Source organism: Channa argus, chromosome 22, assembly GCF_033026475.1.
Source record: "Channa argus isolate prfri chromosome 22, Channa argus male v1.0, whole genome shotgun sequence".
Taxonomy (NCBI): domain Eukaryota; kingdom Metazoa; phylum Chordata; class Actinopteri; order Anabantiformes; family Channidae; genus Channa; species Channa argus.
Genome location: NC_090218.1, coordinates 5,817,128 through 5,840,874, shown reverse-complemented (window position 1 = coordinate 5,840,874; position 23,747 = coordinate 5,817,128). Strand labels below are relative to the sequence as shown.

Sequence of the window (23,747 nt, the reverse complement as noted above, 5' to 3'; positions counted from 1 at the left end):
CAGACACCCTGACACTATTCTGATACCTTGATAAACTTGGGAATTAATTTTACCCTCCAAAATGGCAAGTGGTCCAGGTCCAGAGGCAGCAAATCAGCCCCAATAATGAGGGTCCCTACACTGTACTTTCCTGTTGAGATGATTGTTTTTGGAGAGCAATGGTTTCCTGTGTGGTGTCCTACCATGGACACTATGCCTGTTTAATGTTTTGTGTATGGATTTTGAAATTTCCAAGTCCATAGTACTGTGGATTGGGGAGTTTTTACTCTTTGGAGAGAGCCAGGCCGGTGGTTTCTCCTTCCCTGCAGTTATAATGAAAAGTTACGACATGCACAAAATGTGTAACCATGTCTACATTTACATTCATGTTCTACACACTCTACAAGAAAGAAGAAACAAAAATTCCACATTACAAATTCTTCTTATTTTTATAATACAAACATGCTCATGCTGCACAGAAATAGATCCAACAGAAATAAATGTTTCCCTCTCTGCTGCTGCCATCTTCATAAGCACAGCACTTACAGAACCTGCTCCCAGGCCGAGCAAAAGGAAGTGTTTGCACTCACCCACCTGTGCAGCACTTCCTTTTATTGTTTTATTTATACACTTAGTTGACTGAGCCTCTGCAGGTGTGCCACACAAATAATGTGTGCTGATTTAAAGTTTTATTTATTTTATTTTATATTTTTCAGGGAGACACAAACGAGTGAGGAGGTGGAGGCGTTTGCGCACTGTAGTGTGCTCTGCTTGCTTGAGTGTGTGTTTGTGCGTGTGTCTGTCTGTGTGTGTGTGTGTGTGTGTGAGGGAGAGAGACAAAGAGAGAGAGAGAAGAAACCCGGCGGCTCTCAGCGGAGTCTTCAGAGCACGGAGCTGTGGAGAGGACGTTGTGTGTTAGGATGTAGCTGTTTTTGCGCACCGGCTCGGTTTTACTTTCCATGCTGCCACTTCAGCTGTTCCACCCGTTGGCGTTTGCTTAGTGACCCACTGGTCATTTTAAAAAGTCGGGTAGGCTCTAACATACTGAACTGGAATTTCCGTTAATTAACCTAACGACTTTTATTTTTTGTTTTGTTTTGTTTACGCGTTTACCTTGGAAACGTATCTGGGACTGGTCTCGCATCTGGATCGACATGAGCGCAGGAAAACTTCGGAGGCTCAGGGTGGACGTACCTGTTGTGATTTTGCTCATCCACTTTGCCCATACTCAGATTGGAGGTAAAGGACAAGGTTTATTGATTAAAACGATAAAGAATATAAAGAAAACTATAAAGAAAAGGAAGCAAAATAGGGCTTTTTTTATGAAGCACTTTTATTAATTTCACAGGGTTGTCGTCAGATTTTTCTTATTTCTCTTCTTATTTTAAATAATTTTCTAAAATGTTTTTTTCTGCAAACAAATGCAACATTTGCATTACTAAAGCAGGTGTTTCTAATTTTCGTTCATGCCCTTTAACTTGTTGAGAGTATTTTTGTACCTGATCATTTCTGTGTCCACTGGAAAACACTCATTAGTTACTGCTTAAACTATGAATTACTCATATTAAGTATATTATTACTAGCTATGTGGTCCTGATATTTTCTGATCTGTCTTCTGTGCAGATGTTGGTAGTGTACAGGGTTGAACGGGTTGATGTAGTAAATATCGCATAATCCAAAACCCATGTCATGTCCTATTCATTCACATCACATTCCCACTCTGACTTCCTCCACCTCCTAGTTGGTGACTCATCTTTGAATCTCCTGTGCTGGGTTGAATGAGGTTGATTTGTACCGAACATAGTTTTGTTGCAATGTTAAAATGTAATGGAAGCATAAAGTACTAGTTTTAAATAGTTTACAAATTCATATAATTACACTCCAGCACTGAGGGGTTTTTATACCGGACAGTAGTAGTTTTCATTCAGCAAGGAATATTTAAAAAAAAAAGACATTGCAATTAGTGAAACTGAGCCTAGTAATTTAAAAAATACACAATTGTTTAGAATTTGTTTTGGCTGCCAAAAAGTTGCATGATGCATTTAAAGTGACATGTGAGGTGATGTTAAGGCATTTTAAAGGCAAGCCAATACTTTTTTAAATTAACCCTAACCATCTCTTACCCTAACCTAACCCTAATCTCTTTGTCCCTTATTTAAAAAAAATGACTGCGTTTTCACAGTTTAAATGGTGTTTAGTGCAAAAAACAAGTGTGAAAGTTATTCTGTTGTAGGCAACATTTTGTGGTAGTATTTTAATAAAGGGCTTGGTTGTACGGAAGGGTTACGCCAAATGAGCTTTTAGGGAGTGAAGGTTGGAGGACTTATTGGATGCACTGAGTGTTTTCCCTTCCTTTTTGATGAAAGCTGATGAAAACGTTTTTTAATTGTGCATCATTTACATCCATCCGATCTTTATAGGGAGCTGTTCAAGGTGGAAGGGTGCATGGCAAAACCCAGGACTTTGAATAGAAAAGCACTAGTTGGTGATCTTTAGTCACTGACTTAACATGTTACAAAAATTGCAGGCATAGAAACAGGAAACAGGGGCTATTAGGTGATGCACATTTGTGTGGGTCTGTTCTTGATCGTTTTTTCACTCACACATAATTATTTTTCAGGGTCCACATAAGATGTTTCCACAAAATGTTTCATTTGGATCTGACACCAGGCTGTTTATCTCTTGTCCCAAAGTGCCTCCGTGCTTTTGTGTTGTCAGCGTGCCATCACTGAATAGCTACAATAGTGCAACAACGTCTCAAATCTCATGGATCTGAATGTGCATGTGTTCTGTTCTGCACATGATTATTCTTTGGATGCTACGTGACTGTGGTCACTGTGCCGTGACAGTTCAGCTCTCAGACATCACTTACTCCTGCCATGTTACTGATGAGGAGGCTACAATGGTCAAGAAATGAAAAGTCTTTGAGGAAAGAGATGATGATTTAAAAGACAAAAGTCACAGATCAAAAAAGAACAAGTAGTTTTTTTCCAAGTATTTGATTTAAATGTTACAACTTATCAGAGACTTGCTTTGACTAACCAAAAGTATTTCTTTGGGTATTATTATGCCTTTATGTTCAGGATATAGATGAATATACAGTAGATAGTTCAATAACCTCAGTGGTAACTTACATCAGATACAAAAGCAGTGTTTGCACATGACAACAGAAACATTTAATTATGTTTTTAATAATAGCAATGTATCAAATGACAATGTGAAATGAGTTGTTAATATTAAGGCAATTTCCAAAGAAATTACGTGGGAGAGCTGTTAAACTGCAGGAGAGATGTCAATCGCTCAGAAGCTGCTGAGAGTTAAAGTTTGCACATTTAACGCTGCAATTTTGGAGGCAAACACAAGAAAATGCAGAAGTATAAAACACGTCCCACAATGCTTTTATTTTGAAAGTGTGTTTCCTGTAGGTCAGTGATGTGTGTTTCTGGTCCCTGTATTGTATCTAGAAGGTTTGTAGACCTGAACGAGGAAGTTGATGTAAGCAGGAGCTGTTGAGGTGATCACCCTGTAGGCAAGAGACAGAGCTTTGAACCTGATGCGAGTAGCTACAGGAAGCCAGTGTGGAGATCTGAAGAGTGGTGTCACATGAGTCCTTTTGGGCTAAATAAAAATGAGGCATGCTGCCGCGCTTTGGATCATCTGCAAGGGTTTGATTGTGGATACCGGTAACCCCATTAACAAAGTGTTGCAGTAATCAAGACGAGATAAGACCAGGTCCTGTACAATGAGTTGGCTTTTATATTCCGTGAGGTAGCGTCTGATCTTCTGGCCAACTTAGTGGGGACAGTCTCTGTAGATCCAATGTTGATGCGGATGAAAGAACCCAGGGATGTAGTATAGAAAGAAAAGAGAAGAGGACCAAGAACTGAACTCTGTGGCACATCGGTAGAGAGGCAATGAGAGAAACACGCCCCCACCAGGATAGCCTGAAGGTTCGTCCCGATAGGTAAGGCCAAAGCCAAGCTAGAGCTGATCCAGAGATGCCTAGGTCAGAGAGTGTGGACAAGAGGATCTGATGGTTCACACTGTCAAAGGCTGAAGATAGAATAAGTAGGATATTGTGTGTGTGTTTGTGTGTGTGCACACGCAAGAAGGAGAAAACGACGATAAACGGCACAAAAATAAGAACAATAAAGAGCGACGACAATACTGGCATAAGAGCTGTGTTGCACGTCTCGTGGTTTATTCCACAATTATTCTTTTTTCCAAGTTGCCCTTAGTCAAACCATCAATAACTTCATTAAGGAGAATTTCTTGCACGAGTGTATTAGACTGCAGTAATAGCTGTGTGTAATACACTGTGTGACTGCCATCCATTCGGCAGCTGCATGATGACTCTTCGCATGTCACATTTGTAGTTAGAGCTGTTTTTATGTTTGCACGATAACTGCTGGATAACAATGTGGACCTCTCTTAGTTCTCTTACAAGCCAGTTTTACAACCTATTATGTAGTTTAACAACAGTTCTCCACAGTTCAATTAATGGCCTTCAGCAGCAACAGAGGAAGATGATCACCCACTATAATTACCTTACTAAGTGTCGAGTAAGCATCTTGAAGCCCCTCCACTAAATATTTCCATTAGTGTGATTGTTGAGTAAGTACATCTATAATGTTCTACCACGTGTTTTATGTTTCTGCAGTTTGAAATCAGAAGAATCATTGAATTCCCACTTTGCATTTGATCGTAAAGGTGTTTTGCAGGATTTTCAACCTTTTTTTTTTGACACGCACCTAGAAAAAAGTCTCAGCTCACCTGAAGAGTGAATCATCCCCTGTGCTATAATTTTGCTCATTAAATGTAAACTGCTGTGTTACCGACCTGATATAAGGGACCTAACCATAAAAAGTAAACTCTGTATAAGCAAATAATGATAAAATACAAACTCAAAAACACAAACTCGTTGTTGCTCTCTTTATCTTTATGGCATAAATACAAGAGAAGTGCATCTAGAAAGTACCAATTCAATTGGGTGAGAATCCAAATCATTATTTAACCTGACATCATCATGTTAGCCTGAATCCCTTGATTAATCTTTGAAGGATCAGTTATTTCCAGTTACTTGTTGTTTTCAAGAGACATAAGAGACACGTGGGATGATTCATTTCACAAATGTAGTGGATTGCTGTGGGAATTAATCCTAAAATCCAGAACTCAGTTTACATTTATTGTGTAATTGTGGTTCATCATCCTGAAGCCTATAGGTTTTTTAAATGTGTGTTTGGTTAAATGTCTGAAAAAAAAGTGGATGGACTCACCTTCAGTATAACCTTGTCTCCTGCTTCTTGACTAATCTACATACACCCTTTAATGCCCCTTATTCTGTTCTGTTGAAGTAGCAGCCAAGCTTCAAGTTTGATTCTAATTGTCCTTGTGTCTGCATTTGTCTTTATGTGCTCTAAACCGAGGCGGCTACAAGTAATACTCAGGATTTCACTTTGCTACTTTCTTCACTTTTACATGGTTTGAAGTTCTTGCAGGAAACAGCGTGGAAATGTCATACCCGCCCGCATGTCAATGCCTTTCTATGGTTGACGATTTTGGTTTTAAAAGTGTTTTCAGGGCATTTTTTCCAGTCCTCACCAATTTAAAGGGCTGTTCAAGTTTTAAGTTTTTTTTTTTAATGGTTGTGGTTAGTGTAAGAAACCTGGCAACATTTGTGAGTCCTTCCCTTGTCACATACTGTAACTCAGTCAGACAACTGGTGAATCCTGATGTGATTAAGTGGTTTTGATTTTGTTGGTCAGTTTGCTGACTCTTTTATTCCAAACACGTAGGTATAAATTTTAACATGTTCATTCAAAAATGCTGCACATACACAAATTGGAGCTGTTTGTAAAGGTATGGGCTCTTACCAATCACTTAGCACATAGTGGTTAAGATTTCTCAAATTCAAAGCTTGTGTGTTAGTACTTCAGTGGTACTATATGATGGCATTATAGTATTCTAGTATCACAGAACATCAAAATCATAATATACACGAAAATGACAAGTTAAAAATGTCAAGTAGCTTTTGATTCAATCCTAGTTTGAAATTCGACATTTTAGATTTTGGTTTGATCCCACAAAAGAGTTACTGTCGTAAAAATGATTTGCTGTGCAGCCGCAGACTCGCTATAACTCACATTTACCGTTTTAAAGTTGTGTCTGATTGATGTAGTGTCTGATTGAGAAAGTGTATAAGTGTATACTGGGTGTCAGTGCAACAGTTATAAAAAAGGAAATCATACCAAGTGCCCGCTACAGATATGAATAGGGTCTTTGTGTTAACTGGCAAGCTGTAATAATTTTATAGGCCAAAGACATAATTAAATGCAATAAATGTCACCCTCAACCTAAGTCTTCATGCCAGGTAAAGAGTGTCAGGGCTGGCTTGTGTTTTGGACATCAATTGCAAAGAAGTAACCTATATATATATTATCGCCAATGGGGGGGGATTCGGTACATAACAAAGACAAAACATTAACCTGAGAAAATGTAATTTTACAATTATACAATTATTTTGTTTATCAACTATGACATGAGCGGAAGAAAAACGTTAAATGAAACTTAGAAAAATTGCTCTCATCCATATGCTAATAGCTTTCCCATTTCCATCCCACCAAAAACTGAAATTTAGAGAAAATAACTCCAATCACAGAATCACAGGTGATACCGGCATGATTGAAATGATCATGCTCTCAGTGATGTTATTCTGTAATGTATATCTGATGTATTAAACAGCAGTCACATCTTAAATTTGAAAATATGCATTAAATTACAACGTTTACGATCACAGTATCAGTGAAATTTGTCATATAATAAAACAGACTTAACACTAAGCTTAATTTCCTGTTAACTGTTACCTGGTCTAATCTCCATCTTTGTCTTGTGTCTCTTCCACAGCACTGGTGACAGGCAGCAGGGTGGACACAGACATTAGATGCCCCCTCGGACAGTTCCCATGTGGGAACATGAGCAAGTGCCTCCCACAGGCGTTGCAGTGTAACGGGCACAACGACTGTCCAAATGGAGCTGACGAGCGGCGCTGTGGTAAGTGCGCACGTGAGTGCTGTGTGTCACCGTGACCAAGTTGCCGCCTCTGAGTGTTCCGGCAAATGTGTGAGACGCTTTGGCATTGGCTGTAATTGCCACTGCTTGAACTCAGCCTACATTACGTTTTGGGGACAGTTGTAAATATAAACCTCTCAATGCCAGAACTCTAGGTTATTTACGACCTTAAGTAAGGAAAGCATGAAAAAGCTGCCATAATATATGACATAATCACAGAGGTTCTGCACAGAGTAGCTTTATATTTCAAACACAGGCACAAAAAAAACCCCACACATTTCCAAGATGCTGGAGAGACTTGACAGTTGTTGTACTTCCCTCCATTCACAGAGGAACAGGCTGCTCATCAGAGGACTACTGAGCCCTTCACAGCTTTCACGCAATAAGATTAACCATCCTCTCGGGAGAGCTCATAGACTTATATTCCACTCTGACAATTTATTATAAAGATGTACTGCCGGAGTTATTCAACACTGTTGCACAAAAAAAAAAAAGTCATGACGTTGCACTAAAGGAGTCTGTTATTTAAAGGCTGCATCATTTGTCCTTGCATAATTTAAGTGAGAGCATTTAACACTGCGTTCATCTCACCATATTAAGCAGTACGTACCGTCACGGAAAGCATGCAATAGTTTTTGAGATCAAACATTTGTGGATCTTTCACTTTGGTTTAGTGTTTTACCTCCACACCCACTGGAACCTCTTGTAACTGTCTCAGGATCTGGACTTTATGGGCCCTGGAAAAAGCTCTTCACACCCAGAATTGTCGACAACCATGAACTAACTGAAAAATAAAAGAGCACTGACATCTAGAAAATAAATAAATAAATAAATTAATTAAAGAACACAACAGAAAAGGTAGAATATTGTGAAATGACAACTTGTCTGTACTGGATCTGAGAACTGTTTTGTTTTATGTTATTATTCAAGGCCAAGCTCCTTATCTAGTGGATATTTACTCTTCTGTGACAGTGTTAAACCTTTAGGCAATTTGTCATAGAGAATGAGCCAATTTTAAATTAGATTAATTTCACCAAAGAAAAAAATCTTTTATCCAGAAAAGGTGTTAGAAATGAGATAAACAATGGCTTTCTGTCTATGTGCTACATTAGAAATGTTCCTTTCTTTTAAAAAAATTTTTTTTGCGACGTAAGGTTTATTTTTATGTATAAGCTAGATGAAGAAGGAGCACACATTAGTCTCAGGCTGGGCTGTGGATGTGAGTTCTCACAATAAGCAGAAACCCATTCTGTTCTCTCCCTTCTCCTATTTCCCACACTCATTATCAGGCGTCCTGCCCTCACTGCCATGCTGTGCAACACTATAACATGGACTTGGAAAAAAAAAAGGCCAATTAAAAATGTGCTTCGTCATGTGTCTTCTTTTTTTTTTTTTTGAAAATAAGAGTTGGCTTGATCTTGCTCAGAGTTTGGGAAACTCAGCAGCGGAACCCGATGCGATTTTTAAAGCTCATTTAAAAGCCAATAATTCGTTTTTAATAAAAACACACATCACAAACAAACATTTTTTATAGAAATGCTTTACAGCTGATGTGTAGTTTTCATAAATTGTTTTGCTATTTATTTGTCCAACTGTTCACATTGTGTCACATGTGTGTTTAAAACGACGTTTCCAATATCCTGACACTTTAAGGAATATATTTAGTCAGAATGAGTAGGACCCTATACGTTACAGCTCATTAGTTGTCTTTTACTAAAGTTCTATGGTCTTATCCAGCTTCAGGTGACAGCACCAAAAAAGTAAAGTTTGGCTACAACAAGATAATTGGCTCACAAAGGTTTTAAAAGTGCTTTTGATGCCTAATCCTAAGAACACACAAAACTCTGATCTCCGGTCTTCTGTCTGTCTGTCTGTCTGTCTGTCAAAGGTATTCTGGACTTTCCCAATCATCGCCTGCCCTCTGCTACAGATCTCTGATCTCCCACACCCCAGCAAATCCGATCACTGATGTGATCTCACTGACGTGGAATTCATTTGTTCAATTAATTTGTTCATAAAGTCCACAAATAATACACAACTGAAAAAAAGTTGGAAATTTGCATTTGATTTCTCAGCTGTCTACAAACTTTACTAAAGCAAACAAACCTTTTGCAACAAAACACAATCGTTGTGTGTCTCTGTTTATCTAATAATTATTTTGCAGCAGATTCCAGCTTCAAGCTTTAAACTTGCTCAGATTTAGATTATGTCTAAAATCATTTATATAGACTTGAAGAGTTTGTATTCTTCATGTCCATCCATCATTTGCAAGTCCTTTTCTTCCTCTTTCTTTCCATTACCCCCTCTTGATATAGTGGACTCCAGTATGACTTAACCACCTACTAAGAGCTCAATTATAAACACAGAGTAGACTTATCACCTTTCTAACAGTTTCAACTTTAAAACTGGGAAATGTATGACCTTGTAAAAGTAGAATTCAAGGCTAAGCACTAGATTGTACCTTTATATTGTGGCTGATCTGTGTACATCCTACTTAAACATGCACAACGATAATCACTTGTTGTGAAGTACTTAAATGGGGTGTGAGTACAAATTGAGAGCTGATGAGTTACTTTCAATCTAACTTACACTACAAAGCAACAAAATTGTGACAAACTTGAACATTAAAAGAACATTGTGTATTGTGCTCATGAACTGCATTTTTCAGAAAATCCTTATTTCAGTGGCTGTGACTTGAGAGAAGTTGGACAAAAGAGGACAAAGAGAGAAAAATCACCTTCTGTCACTTCTGCTCCTCATCCCGAGCAACTCTTCAAAGCTGATTTCTAACTGTGTTCACTTACAGCCTTCAGTGCAGAGTCACTGTAAGCCGCAGCTGGTACACACACACAATGTCTTTCTTTCTTTTAAGAGACAAGAGTGCCAGCTAAAATCTGTCATTAGAAAATCAGTCAGTCGAATGCAGCATGGGGTCTGAATTACAGTATCCGAAGTTAAATCATTTTTGACAGTTTGTTGATGAAGCTTTGCTGTGAAATACACTGGTGCCAACTACTGTGTAGAACGTATCTTAATGCTGTGACAGATAATTTCCCTAAGTAATGTTTTCAGTGGAGCCAAGTACCTGCGGTGAATTGTTGGTCTCTGTCAGCTCTCTTCAAATGTAGTTTAATGTCTTTTTTTTTCTAAGGTAATTGTATTAAATGTCAGGAAGTTATACTTAACAGCGCTTTAGCCTTTCCTTTAGTCCCCTGGGCCACATATTTCACTCTTTTCACATTAAAATTTGCCTTGAGAAAGTCAACCAAGCTGTAAAGACATGACTTGCACTAATTAAATCATTTTGCCAAAGACAACCCAAATGAAAACTGTGCTGCTATAGGTTGTCAGTTCTTTGTCTCCTGAGAAAATACTTTACATTTTTCCTTTGAATGTAGTAACGTTTTCCCAAAAACTTTGCTTAGGAGAAATATATTACTTTAAGAGAAAGTACTCCTGTAAATGGAGAAGCAAAATAAATGGCATGTAGTCCTAAGAAAAATAAAATTCTCATTCAGTGTCTTGCCCCAAAAAATGTAAATATGTGGTGAGGAGCTGGATCAAAGGCACGACTTTTTTACAAAGTCGTCTCTAAATGAAATGGAAAGAAAAAAGAAATAAATAAATAAAAATGCCTGCGCTTATACAGCACTTTTCTTCCTTATTGATGCCCAAAGCCCTATTACAGTTGCTTTAACTCACCTATTCACAGTCACACACACATTCACACACACACATACACACACACACACATACATTGATGAGAGCAGCTGCAAAGCAAGGTGGGGATTGAACTGCCAATGCCCTGGTTGGAGGACAAATGCTCAGCCACTCTCACTAATTCCTAAATTTTGTCTTGTTGCTTGTTGAATCCAGACTCGCCTAACGTTCTTTGTTGTCCTTTGCTCTGATCCACCCCAGCTTACTAGAGGCTGTTGTAGCCAGCACAGGTTTCAGACCTGCTCTCAAACTGGTATCCATTCCTTCTCAGATCGGTCCAAACTAGGGGGACATTAAACAAGGCAGTTTCCTTTTTCCTGCAATGTTTTTTGGACATTGCACTATTACACTAATTACGCAGTTGAGTTTGCAGTTCCTGATAAAACAATAATTCTTATAAATATGTTTTAGTTCATCTCAATTGTAAGAAACAAATATTTAACTACAAATAAGATTTGTGAGAATTTCTTTTTACATTTTATATCACAGATTTTAGACAGTCTACTGATGAAATACACACTTCTGAGTTTTCCTTTCCTCTGTCCCAGATAATAATTTCCTATAATCTTGTTGTCTACTCTGTTGTACTTTTGGTGTTTACTGGATTCTTTCTGTGGTGTACAAATAGCCTAACTGTTGTTACTTACTTGGCTTTGCAGGAGACAACATCGGATGGGGAAAATTATTTGGTCAAAAAGTACCGACCACCAATATTCTGGAACAGCACCTTCGTACTGAGTGCTGTAAGTGTGTTTGTATACAATATTTGTGCCAGTATGTTTGAATATGTATCATTTTGCAATATTAGATTTACTTGTCATGATGAAATTTTCACTAAAACTAGAAACGATAATGATTTTTACATCAAATGAAGGCTATTAGATGATATTTCCTAAGTCTCCGGTAATTTGTAGCTACAGGGCAGCTTCCTTGACAATGGTAGACATTCTGTCCTTGTTACAACAGGACTTATTGTACAAAATAACAAGCTCTTTCCAGAGCTCAGAGAGGAGGTGAAGGTGATAATGTCTGCTTTCATTCAGCAAAGATGGCTGACTGTCACTGTCTCCCTAATACTGTACAGTATTAATAGACATGAGGTGAAAAGACAGTTTCACGTAGCTTAAAAAAAGACCTTAATAGTAATAAATGCTAATTAATAATAAATGCTAGTCCCACAAAAAACATTTATTTTACCCGAATGTAAAAACGTTCATAAAACATGGCAGGGAAGTCAATGGGATTATTTTAATGGAAGATAACATGATGGAAGGAAAATCTCAGCCTAGAATGAAGCGTTATCAAGATTGTTTATCAAGATTTCATGTATTTTGTGTGTGTTGTGTGTTTTGTGTGTGTTTGTATTTGTGTGTGTGTGTGTGTGTGTAGCCTTGCAGGAGTATCCAAAGAGTTGTAAATGCGCGCAGACAAATGTCTATTGTGTGGACACGAAACTGCAGGATGTCCCTCCTCTCTCTCCAAATGTCACCTTCCTGTAAGTGTCCTCCGACTGTAATGATTGTGTGCCTGTGCCTGTGTGTGTGTGTGTGTGTGTGTGTGTGTGTGTGTGTGTGTGTGTGTGTGTGTGTCTTTGAACTTTATTTGTGACTAGCAATTTCGATGTGAAAAATGTGAAGGCATACCAGGGCTTGAGTGCAGCTTTAAGGATCAGGACACAACATGCCGAATGTTGTCCATCAGCCAGCGTTGGGCTGTTGGGACGCAGTCATTAGTCTCGTCTTTGTGGTGTGTCCTGCACCGTAACTACTCCTGCCAGCCTTATACCTTCAAGCATTAGAAGCTTAAATAGCCATTAAATCTGGCTGTGTCACAGAGTGTGGCCTGCCTTTAGTGGTTTGGGCAGTGACTGACTCATTTGCCCTTTGGGGCTCACAGTAGCTATAACCCTTTGTCCTGGCTGCTGACACAGTTCTGTACAAACCCATATCCTCGACTTATCTCAGCATTACCCGGCAGGTACAGGCTCTCAAACTCGCTGCTCTCCTCACTTCCCATGCTGAACTTCAGCTTGTTTGCCGAGGAGACTGACACGGAGCTTTGGAGTTTACTTATGAGGCACAGACACATGCATTCATGGCCACAGTAGACTCAGTGCTTGTTAGCCTGTGGATATTGCTGTGACATGTAATGAATGAATAATAACAAGAGTAGCTCTGACGAAGCAATCTGACTGTTCTCCAATGAATAAAAATTGGATTAGATTTTTCTCACAGCTGTTTTTTTCCTTCTAAGACATTTCAGCAGTTTTTCCCATTTTTTTTAATGGTCTTTTTTTTTGCTCCCACAAATCTAAGCAACCACATTTTGACACCTATGGTCTTGTGTGTGATAATCTGCTGAAAATAATTTGAGTGTGGTGTTGGATGGGATAGTGGGGGTCCCTGAGTCAATCATAAGGTTGAAAGGACTGATGGAGACGAGGGGTCTCATTTGATATTGTCTCTATGGAAACTCTTCCTCCATCTCAGGCCCTTCACCTGCAGGGGGCTCCTCATAGACTAGACGGGGTACAGGTGTTTGCTGTACTGAAGACCCCCTACAGGCTTAAGGGGCTGGCCCTCGGTTCTGCAAAGCAACCTTTGACTACATTTTTAATTGGACAATTTTTAGACCGCACCTCTGCAGGGCTCTACACACCTCTGCCTCTGTGTGTGTCTCTAAGATGATGTAAGATTCTTTATAACTTGTACTTGTGTAACATGGGTAGCTCATGGGTAAGCAGGTCAGTGATTTAGGTAAATGAGTAAAGGAAGTACATATGTGAGTAAAAGATGAGATTAGACATCAATGCACGTGCCTGTTTAATAACCTAACTCTAGTTCATTTTGTGCACTTTTAGCTCCTGCTTTTAGTTTCTTTACATATGGAAATAAATTGCAGCCTGTGATGTTTAATCTAACTCCCAATAACATAATTTTACTGTTACTGTTCCTTTTCTTACTTTGAGTAGTTTAATTTTGCCAAATTGTGTTTCCTAGTTGAAAATGTTTCCTGTCAAATAGTGAATACAGAACACAACAAAGAGCGTCAGTCCATCATTTTCTATATTATTTGTACTTTTCTCAGACTACCCTCACAAACTGTACACACATACACATGCAAGTCAGGAAATGAAATTGGACCAGAAAGTTTTTTTTAAGAGAAGAGAGGTTTTTAAATAATTTACACGGGCAAAATCAGTTATACACCCCTGAAGAAAAGCCACAGAGTTGTAATTATTAGCTAAATGAAGACATTTTGGGCTGTGCTGCATCAATAATTTATGATTTACTACCTCATTTAAAGATTCATTATGGCATTTAAGTTCAGTTTAAGTACAGTTCAATAACTCTGTTTCAAGGGCGGCTTCCACCCCTCTTCACATTAAGATACGTGTTGGATTTTATACTTCAAAGTATATAATTGCGAAAGTACATCCTCAACATCAATTCTAATGAGTTAACTCTACTTAAAAAAAAAACATGCAAATTGCCAATTGCCTTAAAAAACAAGTAAAGTGGACCTAATTTTAACAAATACTTATTTTTAATACTTTTTGTAAGTGTATGCATGCGTTATAGTTAAGGTTAACTACTTCGAAGTGTAGAAAGTGGTGTACAAGTGCAGGTGTTTTTAAAACCTGTAAATCTTTAAAGGCAATAAAATGCACAACCTTCCTCTTCATTCAGAGTTTATGACTTTTTATGGTTTTGGATAATAACCATTGTTTCATTTGCATGAAAATGTCAGCCTGAAAATCCTGTTTTTTGCAATACATCACAAGCACGTACCTCTCAGCCGTAGCCTAAATTCTCCAGCTTTTACACATATTATTTTCCTTAAAAATGATGCAATCAAGAATGAAATCTTATCATTCGTAACTTCCAGCTATGCTGATTTATTACACGTATACATTTAAGTGAACTGAATGATAAAGATCTACTGCCAGAAAAGAAAAAAAATATTCACCAGCTCAAAACTAAACTTTAGGATTGATGCAAAAAGAACGTGGAACTATGTGTTCCCCACTGGGGACTAGATGATGTAGATGATGAGAGGATGATGATGACAAAAATGATGCAAACTACAACTGTGATCATTTTATTTACAGTTCAAAATGTCGTAGTGAAATAGGAGATGGTGTCATCATTACCTTCCTGTCTCTGCTCACAGTATCATTCTAGTTTATTTGTTTACAGGAGAAAGTCCACCATAAAGTCACATACAAAGACTTTGATTTAGCTTCAGTTTGAGTTAGTTTTTAAGGTCTGCTTCTGTTCTATCATCTGTTTGGTTGGTTTCATCTTTCGTAAATTCACTGATACTGTGTAATGTTTCATTTGAACAATGTTGAGTGACATAGTGCACAGTGATCCTGGACCTGTCTGAGCAGAAATGCTTTTACAGTTTCTAACAGTGTCAACATAGATATTCACTTTTCTGGATGTCTGATTATAAAAGCCTATGAAATGTAGGAATATGAAGAATATTGCGGCTGTCTTTGTTGTAATGCCGGCTTTTTGCTGGAGATTTGTTGCCCTCTTTTCTATCTACTGTGCTAGAAAGATGTTTTAGATTTTACTACCGTACATTGTTCACCAAATCTATTATGGTGTTGGTGTGCGGGTGCTTTTGTTTAGTCAGATACAGTGCATTTCTTGTGGTGCATTAGACAAAGGTAGGAATTATTAGAAACTAAAATGATGTACTATGTGATTTCTGGGCCTTTAAACATTTTGAGTGTGTGTGTGTGTGTGTGTGTGTGTGAGACCTTTTCAAGTCTTTACTTTGCCCACTCTGACAGATAATGGTTTTATTATTGTGATGTGGCAGCAAGAAGACTTTAAAAGCCAGTTTTTTAATAAAGCTGCAGCAGTTGTGTTTGGTTATTTATTACATAAATCATTTCAGACCTTTCAGTCTTTGCTTTCTCTCTGTCTGTAGTTGGATGAATCTGATTTCCAGGTGTCTGCTTATGCAAGATGTTACATTTTTCTAACATTTGCATTTCATGGGTTGTTATAGGTCGCTGAGGAGCAACAAGATCCGAGTGTTGCCTGATTATGTTTTCTCAGAATACTCTGTTCTACAGAGACTGTGAGTATTTTGTGCTTCTTCTCCATCCTACATCCTTTCCTTATTCATGCCTGTCTACAATCAGTAGATGTGTGTGTTTACTTCCTCAGTTTGTTGGAGACTTAAGCAAACGAAAGCATAGCAGCTCTAAAGAACATTTTTGAGGCAAAGGCAGAACTAATGATTTATAAAAATGGAGTACTTTAAATCCACATTAATCAAATAACATTTCAGCAGCATTAGCCAAAAGCATTTTCTACAGATAAGTGAAGGACGGAGCTGGAGCAGATCCCCCTGAGTATCTCAAAGACTGTTTTGTGTGCTTGGAGGAACTAATGCTCATCAGTGTAGCCAATTTGTGCTTAATTGCTGAGGTTTATTACCAACATGGCCGGCTATTATTTTAGATTTTGTGAGACAGTAATATATGTAGGATGCTGGTGAAATTATCTTATCAGAGGACCACAATAATTACACATGCTAGTGAATAAAACATGGTAAGAAAGAGATAATTACATGAAAGGAGTTTTTTTTTTACTTGTTTAAACAAGATTTAATTCCTAAATATTGCATAAAGACAAAAAGTATAAGATGGCTAAAATAATGAATTGAATTATTTAATGTCAAAAACTAATCAATACTGATAGTGGCTGATACTTTCATGTCTTTCCTTTGGTTTTTCTCCTTTATTCCAGACTCAGACATAAAGTTTATATCATAATTAAACCTTTCTTCTCTTATGTTTTTAATTTACGGGCTTGACAAACCGATCACTAAAATCCAAATAATAGACAATCAAATTTTTAATGTGCTGCCACATCAACACGATGCAGTTGCATAGTTATCGTTTTTAAAATACTGTATGTACCAATTAGAATGATTTTATTGTATTTCAATCATAAGGTTGTTGAGTTTCCTAACTCTCATTATTGCAGCATTGGGTTGTTGACAGTGTTTTCTGCAAAATATAATTTCATTTTCGCACAGAAAACCTTTCTGTCAGACATTTGTTTGAAAAATAGTTTTTGTGTGTGTGTGTCTGTGTGTTTCTTGTATTACTTAGAGCTTTTATCTGCAGACTGAATAAGATAGTTTATGTGTTGACATTTAAGTGTTTAAATTACACTTATTCTGAAACAGCAAGTCAAAATGGTTAATGTTCCAGCTCAGTTTACTGATGACTGATGTATATAGAAAAGTACAGTTTAAGTAAGTAAAAGTAAGTAAAGTATGAATAAAAAACAATCATGATATTCTAATAATGTTAGATAACATAAGATAAAACATACTTATATTTGTCCCATTGCGGAAATTAGTTTTGGACAATTAAGCACCTCAATACAATAACACAATAACATTATAAACAGCATGTGTAATTACACCAAACACATCAAATATAAAAAAAATAATAAGCAGTAAACATTACAGGACTAATTTATGTCTTAACGTTCCGGGTCAAACAAATAAAGCTGTTTCGCAATACAATAAAATTCTAAACATAGACACACAGGGGCAACACGGTGGTGAAGTGGTAAGTGCTGCTGCCTCACAGCTAGAAGGTCGATGGGTCAAATCTCCCTGGCTCCAACCCCTTGCAACCCTAAACAGGATAAGTGGTTATAAATAATGGATGGATAGAAACATAGTCTGTACTTTATAGTACTTTATAAGCACAAACACCCACTTCACTATATTCACTTATTCACTTATTCTTGATTCTATTGTAACAAAACCTCTGAATGCAGTACTAACGTCTAATACTACTAATCAATACATATGTTAGGCACTATAATAAAACCCTACAATTCACATCAATTTTAAAGTTCCCATAATATTGGCAACATAGTACTATATTGATTTCCATTCTTTCATTGTTCTGCTTGTGAAAGTTTATCCGCCCATTTGAGTTCTAATTCGTTGTAATGCAAAATAGTCTTTATTTCTGTTTTACCATATTACCTTTATGTTTATCTTGCACCAAATTCGTTATGATTGCTAGCAGGTATTTTAAAATCTTTATTTTTACCAAATTGTACATATTGAATGCTGCCTCACATACATTTTCATTGTTTGCCCTTTTACCTAATAGCAATTACTTTGGATAAGTCTCCCAACTATTTCTTTCATTTCCATAACCTTTTTTAAAATATTGGTGATGTGAGCTACCCTGAGTTATTTTGTATTTAGATTCCAAACAACTTCACTTCTGTTACCGCTTTAATTTGAACAATCTTACACATTAAATGCAATTATTTAAGTTTTCATCTCCTTCTAGCTGTACATATTGTCATGATGTTGGTTTTGTTTGCATATAACACTAACTTTTTCTTTTTCACCCAATTAACAATTGCTTCAACGGTCTATTATACCAAAAGTGGCTGTAAAATCAAAGAGACACAAAATCTCTCAATCTAGACTAGTTAGACATTATCTGTCATGCTTGAAGTTCTGTTCAAAAGTTTGAATCCATACACTTTGAAATGGCACAAAGAGCAAAACTAATTAACATAATAGTTGATGCACACAGAGCTGTGATGTTCCTTCATCAGAATTTTTTGTTTAAAGTTTATTTTATATTTCATTTATCAAGGGCGATTCAAACTTTTGCACCAAACAGTAACAGTGGAATAAGGGCTACCACTTGGCACAGAGCAGTTCTTAACCCTTATTTCAGACGGTTTTCTCCATGTACTCCGTGTTCCTAAAACACTACTGAAACAACTCATTTTAATTGCTGTGCTCGTTCTTAACAAAACTAGTGTGACAGATTGTGTTCATCTGGCAGGTCAGTCTGCAGAATCTGCAATAGTTTCTGGTTCATAAGCAGCACTACCACTCAAATACTTCCCCTTGTCTGAAATGACCATGGAACGCTGCACATTTCTAAACTTTAATTACAGAATAAAGGTAAGGTGGTTATTAGTGTGTCATTATTAACGTTGAGGCGTTAATTGTCCTCCCTGCAGTCAAATGTCCTCTATGCACTGATGTGGAGAATAGGTTCATTAGTGTATAAAGTCTAAAAAAGGAAAAGAAATGATTGTACATCCGACAATACAGCTGTAGTAACACAGAATATGTAGTGATGCCTATATGCATGACAAACATGGTGACCTCTCACAATAACGAACATTCATTTTTCTTTAATTATTTTTTTCGTTCTCATTCTTGTTGCAGTTTTTTGCAAAACAACAGTCTCCAGTTCATATCCAAACATGCCTTCAGCGGTCTGCACAATTTAAAGAGGTTGTAAGTACAATGCGCACCTAATTATTGTCACTGTTCTCTCCTGAAACAATGGTGATGTTAATGTCCTCCAGTTTTTCTAGGTTTTTGCTCAGATGAAGAGACAGGACAGATAACAAAAGAGAGATAATATTTTAACCCCTAAGAGATGGAATTCATTGAGCTTCACAGAGCAATTTAATATAAACAATATAGAAATCTCCGAACTCTGACCCCAGTAATTATAGATGGCATTTTATTTCTTTAAATCCATGAAGTCAAATTTCCACTGAGCAGTTCTTGGATGTACAGTCCCCTCTAAATTACTGGAACCCTCACCTGAAAGGGAACCAAATGTCTTCTGTGTAGCGCAAAAACAAATTAATTAGCTTTGACGTTCCAATATTTTTAAAAGGGACTGTGCGTGGAAAAGAAATGATCTGAATACAAATTTCTGAAAAACACATTCTACAGTTTTTTCCATGCTGTCCCTGTGACAATGCAAAATGAAATATGATCAACGAAGCATCACAATAAGAGGGAGTGTAGACTATTTTCTCTAAATCTCCCTAAAATAAGTCATTAATTGATCATGAAAACAGTTAAAAACAGCCATTGGCTATTTGCTTTATGCAAATCCTTTAATCCCTATTACTTTCAAACAGAAGTACTATGGGTATTTGTATATGCAATTCATAGATCTTTGGGAGTCAAGACAACTACACTAGGAGACACCTATCCCTCTTACTGTGCTTCTGTCTTTTCTCTTAGGTTTCTCTGTGATAACTTGATATCCTCGCTCAGCCCTGGTGTTTTCAGGGACCTCCATCAGCTGGAGTGGTTGTGAGTTACACACACATGCACGTACATACACGTGTGTTTTTTGTTTTGCACACTGTGGTAATAAATAGAAAGCACATGGTTCTGGCAGTTATCATGTCCATATGGGATAGTTATGCTCTGTTTTGTGTTTGTTTTATTATAAGTTTGGGATCTATCTGCTGGTTTTTCCATACATGGGCACACTTAGTTTCTATCCAAAAGATATGCTTAAAATTGTCTGTGTTAGCTGTAGGGTGGACAGCTGGACAGCTTTATTTAGTTGTGGCTAGAACGGTCATAAACATTGGACAGTTGGAATTTTGTTTAATTTTCCCCATGAAATTATATTTTAGTCAAGTGTAAAATATAAAAATAAAAGGATCTCTGAATAAATCAAGAGGTTAGATAAGTGGATTATTTTCTTATTGGTCTGAAGTTTTGTGCTATACGTGTAGCAGGTCTGGGTCATTCTGTCCCTGAGGACTTTCTGTGCATCATTTAAAAGAATCCATCCACAAGCACAAGTGTTTCATCCTCGGGAGAAGCTGTAAACCAGCTGCCAAACAGTGGAGCTGCACTATAAAGTATAGTCTGTAATTTAAATATCTGAAATCCAATCCACTTCCATTTAACATTCAGCACTCAATTATTACTTAAAACTCTGTGGCCACAAAGGGACATGTAATAAACTCTTGTATTAAGCAAGTACTCTTCTTTTCCTTTTGGCTGTTCCCTTTCAGGGGTCGCCACAGTGAATCATGTTCCTCCATCTAACCCTATCCTCTGCATCCTGTTCTCTCACACCAACTAACTTTATGTCCTCTCTCAGTACATCCAGAAATCTCCTCTTTGGTCTTCCTCTAGACCTCCTGCCTGGCAGCTCCAACCTCAGCATTCTTCTACCAATATATTCATCATCTCTACTCTGAACATGTTCAAACCACCTCAATCTGGCCTCGCTGACTTTATCTCCAAAACATCTAACATGAGCTGTCCCTCTGATGTCCTCATTACTGATCCTGTCCATCCTCTTCACTCCCAAAGAGAACTTCAACATCTTAAGCTCTGCTACCTCCAGCTCTGCCTCCTGTCTCTCTTCAATGCCACTGTCTCTAAGCCGAACAACATTGCTGGTCTCACCACCGTATTGAACATCTTTCCTTTCATTCTCACTGATACTCTTTTATCACACAACACACCTGACACTTTTCTCCACCTGTTCCAACCTGCTTGCACTCACCTCTTCACCTTTTTTCCACACTCTCCATTGCTCTGAACCGTTGACTTAAAGTCCTGCACCTTCTTCACCTCTGCTCCCTGTAACCTCACCGTTCCCCCTGGGTCCATCTCATCGACACACATGTATTCTGTCTTACTACGGCTAAGCTTCATTCCTCTGTTTTCCAGAGCAGAGCTCCACCTCTCTAGATTTTCCTCCACCTGCTCCCTGCTCTCACTACAAATCACAATGTCATCTGCAAACATCATAGTCCACGGAGATTCCTGTCTAACCTCATCTGTCCATCACCAAACAACACCTACAGCACACCTTACCACGGTCTTACAGCTCTCATACATGTCCTGCACCACTCTAACATACTTCTCTGCCACTCCAGACTTCGTCATACAATACCACAGCTCCTCTCTCGGCACCCAGTCCTACGCTTTCTCTAAATCTACAAAGACACAATGCAACTCCCTCTGACCTTCTCTGAACTTCTCCATCAGCATCCTCAAAGCAAATACAGCAACTGTTGTAGTCTTTCAAGGCATGAAACCATATTGCTGCTCACCTCTGTCCTTAGCCTAGCTTCCACTACTCTTTCCCTTCACCAACATGTCCATTAAAATCTGCACCAATCACCACACTCTCACCTCTGCATCACTTCATCTAACTCACTCCAGAATTTCCTCTTGTCTTCTGACTCAAAATCCCACCTGTGTGGCATAACCACTAACAACATTGACCATCACCCTTTTTTCAGCTTCAGACTGGTATTAAGTCTGGAGCTAATATTAAACAATTATTTTATTTTAAATATCAAACACCACAAGCTGGTACTAAATAACCCTGGTTGAACAAAAACACAAATAAATACAGTCACACAAAGTATTTTGTTTAAATACAACTAAACGTGTGTTTGTGTTTAAGCCTAACAATATATGTAATTTAGTGGTGCCAAATCAAGCTCATGTCATTATTTTAGTGAATATTTATATTCATCAATAAAAAATCAGCTGTTTTTTTAACTTCTCTTGGAAAGGAACTAATAGGAGCCAGTTCCCCTTTAAAGAGCCGTAATTCTGAAATCTACAAGTTTATTGTTTTGAGCTTATGATACTAAGAGGTAAATGTTCGTTCTAAATCTAAATCTAAATTAATGCAACAGTCCTACTGTATTAGTCAGGGTTGGATAACCACACTCCCCATCTCACAAATTATCAGCATGTATTACCATGGAAACTAAAGAAACTATATTTGCAAAGCTGCAGCTAATAACAAAAATAACATATAGGTAGGTGCAGTAACTAACCCTGTTAATTTTGCATTACATAGATGTCCCTTAACAGTTCTGACAGAAGCAAAAAAAAATAACCTGAACATGTACATCTGAGGTGAGAGAACAAACAAAGACTGTGAGGTGTGAATAATTTGGAAGTTTTATCTTTTAATTTTCGTAATCCTTAGGGTTCAGTGACTTGCCAAAGGACACATTGACATGTGAATGAGATCAAACCACTCACTTTGTGAGAACCCATACCTGTTTCACGTTAAATGTTTATTGCTCGTCACATTTAAAAATGAAGCTGGTAGTGATTTCATCTAATGTGTTATTAAAAAAATGAACTAACCTAATGTCTGTCCTGCATTAATTTGTCTTTTTTATACCAGGATGTTGAATCATAATCCACTAAGTGGCCTGTCACAGGACACCTTCATTGGGCTTCATTCTCTCGTGTACCTGTGAGTTGAATTTTATTTATTCATTCTTGTCCAAAGCAAATATAGTTTCTAAAAATATCCGAACTTTTGACAGATTTCTAATCTTAAACTCATTCCAACATTTACTGAATTATCTTCAATGACAAACATGTGATTAAGTTGATCGTGTATCTGTATGAAAAAAGGAAAAAGGGTTTGACACCTGCTATTTGAGAATAATGACTAAACATCTTAATGTATTAGTTGTTAGTGTTTTGTTTTGTTTTTTTGCATGTTGGTTTTCCAGCATATCAGTTTTTCTACCAATGCTCAAAGGAGATTGAGAGCTTGTATTCTTGTCAAATGGCTCATTAATAATTTGTAACAGTTAATTTCACACCTCATTTCATGCTCAGCCATGTCTCTGTGTCATTATGACGTTGAAGTATTACAGCTGTTCGTGGCTGCTGGCAGTTGAGTTTCATCTTTTCCAATGAGCCAGCAACTCAAGTCAGATGTATTGAGAACAGAACATTCAGTAGCAACAGGTTTTGACCAAAATGCTTTGAAGAGAATTTTAAATCACAGAAAATATATGTTACACAAAAACTAAATAATAAATCTTGAAGCAGTGGACTGATTTACATTAGCTACACTCATGCATTTTAATAGCTTTTGGCGTCCTTTATCTTTCTTTTTTTTTAAACGTACCTTCATGCTTAGTCTCCATTGTTACATCTTGCAGCTTTAACATTTATTCCCTGATTACACATCTCTCTTGCCATCATTGTGCCTGTCCTCATTATCCATCATTATCCAGGCTCTGCCTCACTGACCTGGCTGGGATCATCAAACCTCAACTGCGTCCACAACAGGAGTCATTCCTAATAAATGTCATAAAGTTTCTAAACATGCAGAGAAGGTCTAGCAACAG

At 37.5% G+C, this 23,747-nt stretch overlaps 1 protein-coding gene across 1 annotated transcript in view; it reads left to right on the top strand.

Annotated features, from left to right (window-relative positions):
- Positions 1–764: 764 nt before the first annotated feature.
- rxfp2a (relaxin family peptide receptor 2a) overlaps positions 765–23,747 on the top strand; it is a 39,025-nt gene continuing 16,042 nt past the window's right edge. The window contains exons 1-8 of the mRNA XM_067491557.1: positions 765–1,218; positions 6,883–7,029; positions 11,427–11,510; positions 12,157–12,262; positions 15,793–15,864; positions 19,021–19,092; positions 19,840–19,911; positions 22,784–22,855. Of these exons, the coding sequence (XP_067347658.1) occupies positions 1,134–1,218; positions 6,883–7,029; positions 11,427–11,510; positions 12,157–12,262; positions 15,793–15,864; positions 19,021–19,092; positions 19,840–19,911; positions 22,784–22,855 (710 nt within the window). The 5' untranslated portion in view covers positions 765–1,133. The remainder of the gene's footprint in view (positions 1,219–6,882; positions 7,030–11,426; positions 11,511–12,156; positions 12,263–15,792; positions 15,865–19,020; positions 19,093–19,839; positions 19,912–22,783; positions 22,856–23,747) is intronic.